This window comes from Penaeus chinensis, chromosome 24 (assembly GCF_019202785.1).
Source record: "Penaeus chinensis breed Huanghai No. 1 chromosome 24, ASM1920278v2, whole genome shotgun sequence".
NCBI classification, from domain to species: Eukaryota; Metazoa; Arthropoda; class Malacostraca; order Decapoda; family Penaeidae; genus Penaeus; species Penaeus chinensis.
Window position 1 is genome coordinate 22873243 of NC_061842.1, and position 3288 is coordinate 22876530.

A 3288-nucleotide genomic window follows, 5' to 3' on the forward strand; every position below is an offset into this window, starting at 1 on the left:
TGGTGTTATATCAGGAGGGGTATTAGGAAGTGGAAGGTCTGGGGAAGGGGATAGTTGTGATATAAGGGATTCACGTGTGTATCCAGGAGGGATTGGAAGGGATAGAGGGGATGATGGGAGGGTTAATGTAAGTGGAGCTGGAGTAGGGGGGGGCTGTGTTGGGAGGGGGTAGGAGGACAGGGTGTAGGGGGGATATGAGTAGGAGAAGGATGGATATCATCAGGTACTTCGAGTGTGGAGGGAGCGAGAGTTGTAGAATTTGAAGGTGGATGAGGGGTTTCAGTGTAAGTTTGGGACTTGAGTATATAGTTTTGAATATCTTCGAGAGTTTCTGTAATAGAGTTGGTTGGGGAGTTTTGAGAGACAAAGGTTTTCTTGTGAGGGGGGGAAGAGAAGACTGGTGTCTGAAGAGTAGGGGCAAAGGAAGGCGGTGATTATGTGGTAGGGGAAGAGGGGGTGGAACCTTTAGTCTGTCTGTTGCGGGTAGTACGGGGAGGGAGAGGGGAAGGTGTTGGGGCTGTAGTAGAGATTGGAGTGTGTGGATTTAGGATGACAAAAGAATTTGACTGAGGAAGGTAGGAGGTAGAAGGGGGGAAGGTAGATGGAGGAGGGATATTAGGATATGGTGGACTGAAAGAGGAACACTGAAGACCATAGAGATGGGATGTACCATGACATGAGGTATGAAATATATATATATATAATATATATATATATATATATATATATACACATATATACACATATATATACATATATATACATATATATACATATATATACATATATATACATATATATACATATATATACATATATATACATATATATACATATATATACATATATATACATATATATACATATATATACATATATATACATATATATACATATATATACATATATATACATATATATACATATATATACATATATATACATATATATACATATATATACATATATATACATATATATACATATATATACATATATATACATATATATACATATATATACATATATATACATATATATACATATATATACATATATATACATATATATACATATATATACATATATATACATATATATACATATATATACATATATATACATATATATACATATATATACATATATATACATATATATACATATATATACATATATATACATATATATACATATATATACATATATATACATATATATACATATATATACATATATATACATATATATACATATATATACATATATATACATATATATACATATATATACATATATATACATATATATACATATATATACATATATATACATATATATACATATATATACATATATATACATATATATACATATATATACATATATATACATATATATACATATATATACATATATATACATATATATACATATATATACATATATATACATATATATACATATATATACATATATATACATATATATACATATATATACATATATATACATATATATACATATATATACATATATATACATATATATACATATATATACATATATATACATATATATACATATATATACATATATATACATATATATACATATATATACATATATATACATATATATACATATATATACATATATATACATATATATACATATATATACATATATATACATATATATACATATATATACATATATATACATATATATACATATATATACATATATATACATATATATACATATATATACATATATATACATATATATACATATATATACATATATATACATATATATACATATATATACATATATATACATATATATACATATATATACATATATATACATATATATACATATATATACATATATATACATATATATACATATATATACATATATATACATATATATACATATATATACATATATATACATATATATACATATATATACATATATATACATATATATACATATATATACATATATATACATATATATACATATATATACATATATATACATATATATACATATATATACATATATATACATATATATACATATATATACATATATATACATATATATACATATATATACATATATATACATATATATACATATATATACATATATATACATATATATACATATATATACATATATATACATATATATACATATATATACATATATATACATATATATACATATATATACATATATATACATATATATACATATATATACATATATATACATATATATACATATATATACATATATATACATATATATACATATATATACATATATATACATATATATACATATATATACATATATATACATATATATACATATATATACATATATATACATATATATACATATATATACATATATATACATATATATACATATATATACATATATATACATATATATACATATATATACATATATATACATATATATACATATATATACATATATATACATATATATACATATATATACATATATATACATATATATACATATATATACATATATATACATATATATACATATATATACATATATATACATATATATACATATATATACATATATATACATATATATACATATATATACATATATATACATATATATACATATATATACATATATATACATATATATACATATATATACATATATATACATATATATACATATATATACATATATATACATATATATACATATATATACATATATATACATATATATACATATATATACATATATATACATATATATACATATATATACATATATATACATATATATACATATATATACATATATATACATATATATACATATATATACATATATATACATATATATACATATATATACATATATATACATATATATACATATATATACATATATATACATATATATACATATATATACATATATATACATATATATACATATATATACATATATATACATATATATACATATATATACATATATATACATATATATACATATATATACATATATATACATATATATACATATATATACATATATATACATATATATACATATATATACATATATATACATATATATACATATATATACATATATATACATATATATACATATATATACATATATATACATATATATACATATATATACATATATATACATATATATACATATATATACATATATATACATATA

General features: G+C 18.1%; 1 protein-coding gene across 1 annotated transcript in view; it reads right to left on the reverse strand.

The window, feature by feature from the left end:
- Window positions 1-279: 279 nt before the first annotated feature.
- LOC125037889 overlaps window positions 280-3288 on the reverse strand; it is a 23580-nt gene continuing 20571 nt past the window's right edge. Inside the window, exon 6 of the mRNA XM_047631127.1 lies at window positions 280-331. Within this exon, the coding sequence (XP_047487083.1) occupies window positions 280-331 (52 nt within the window). The remainder of the gene's footprint in view (window positions 332-3288) is intronic.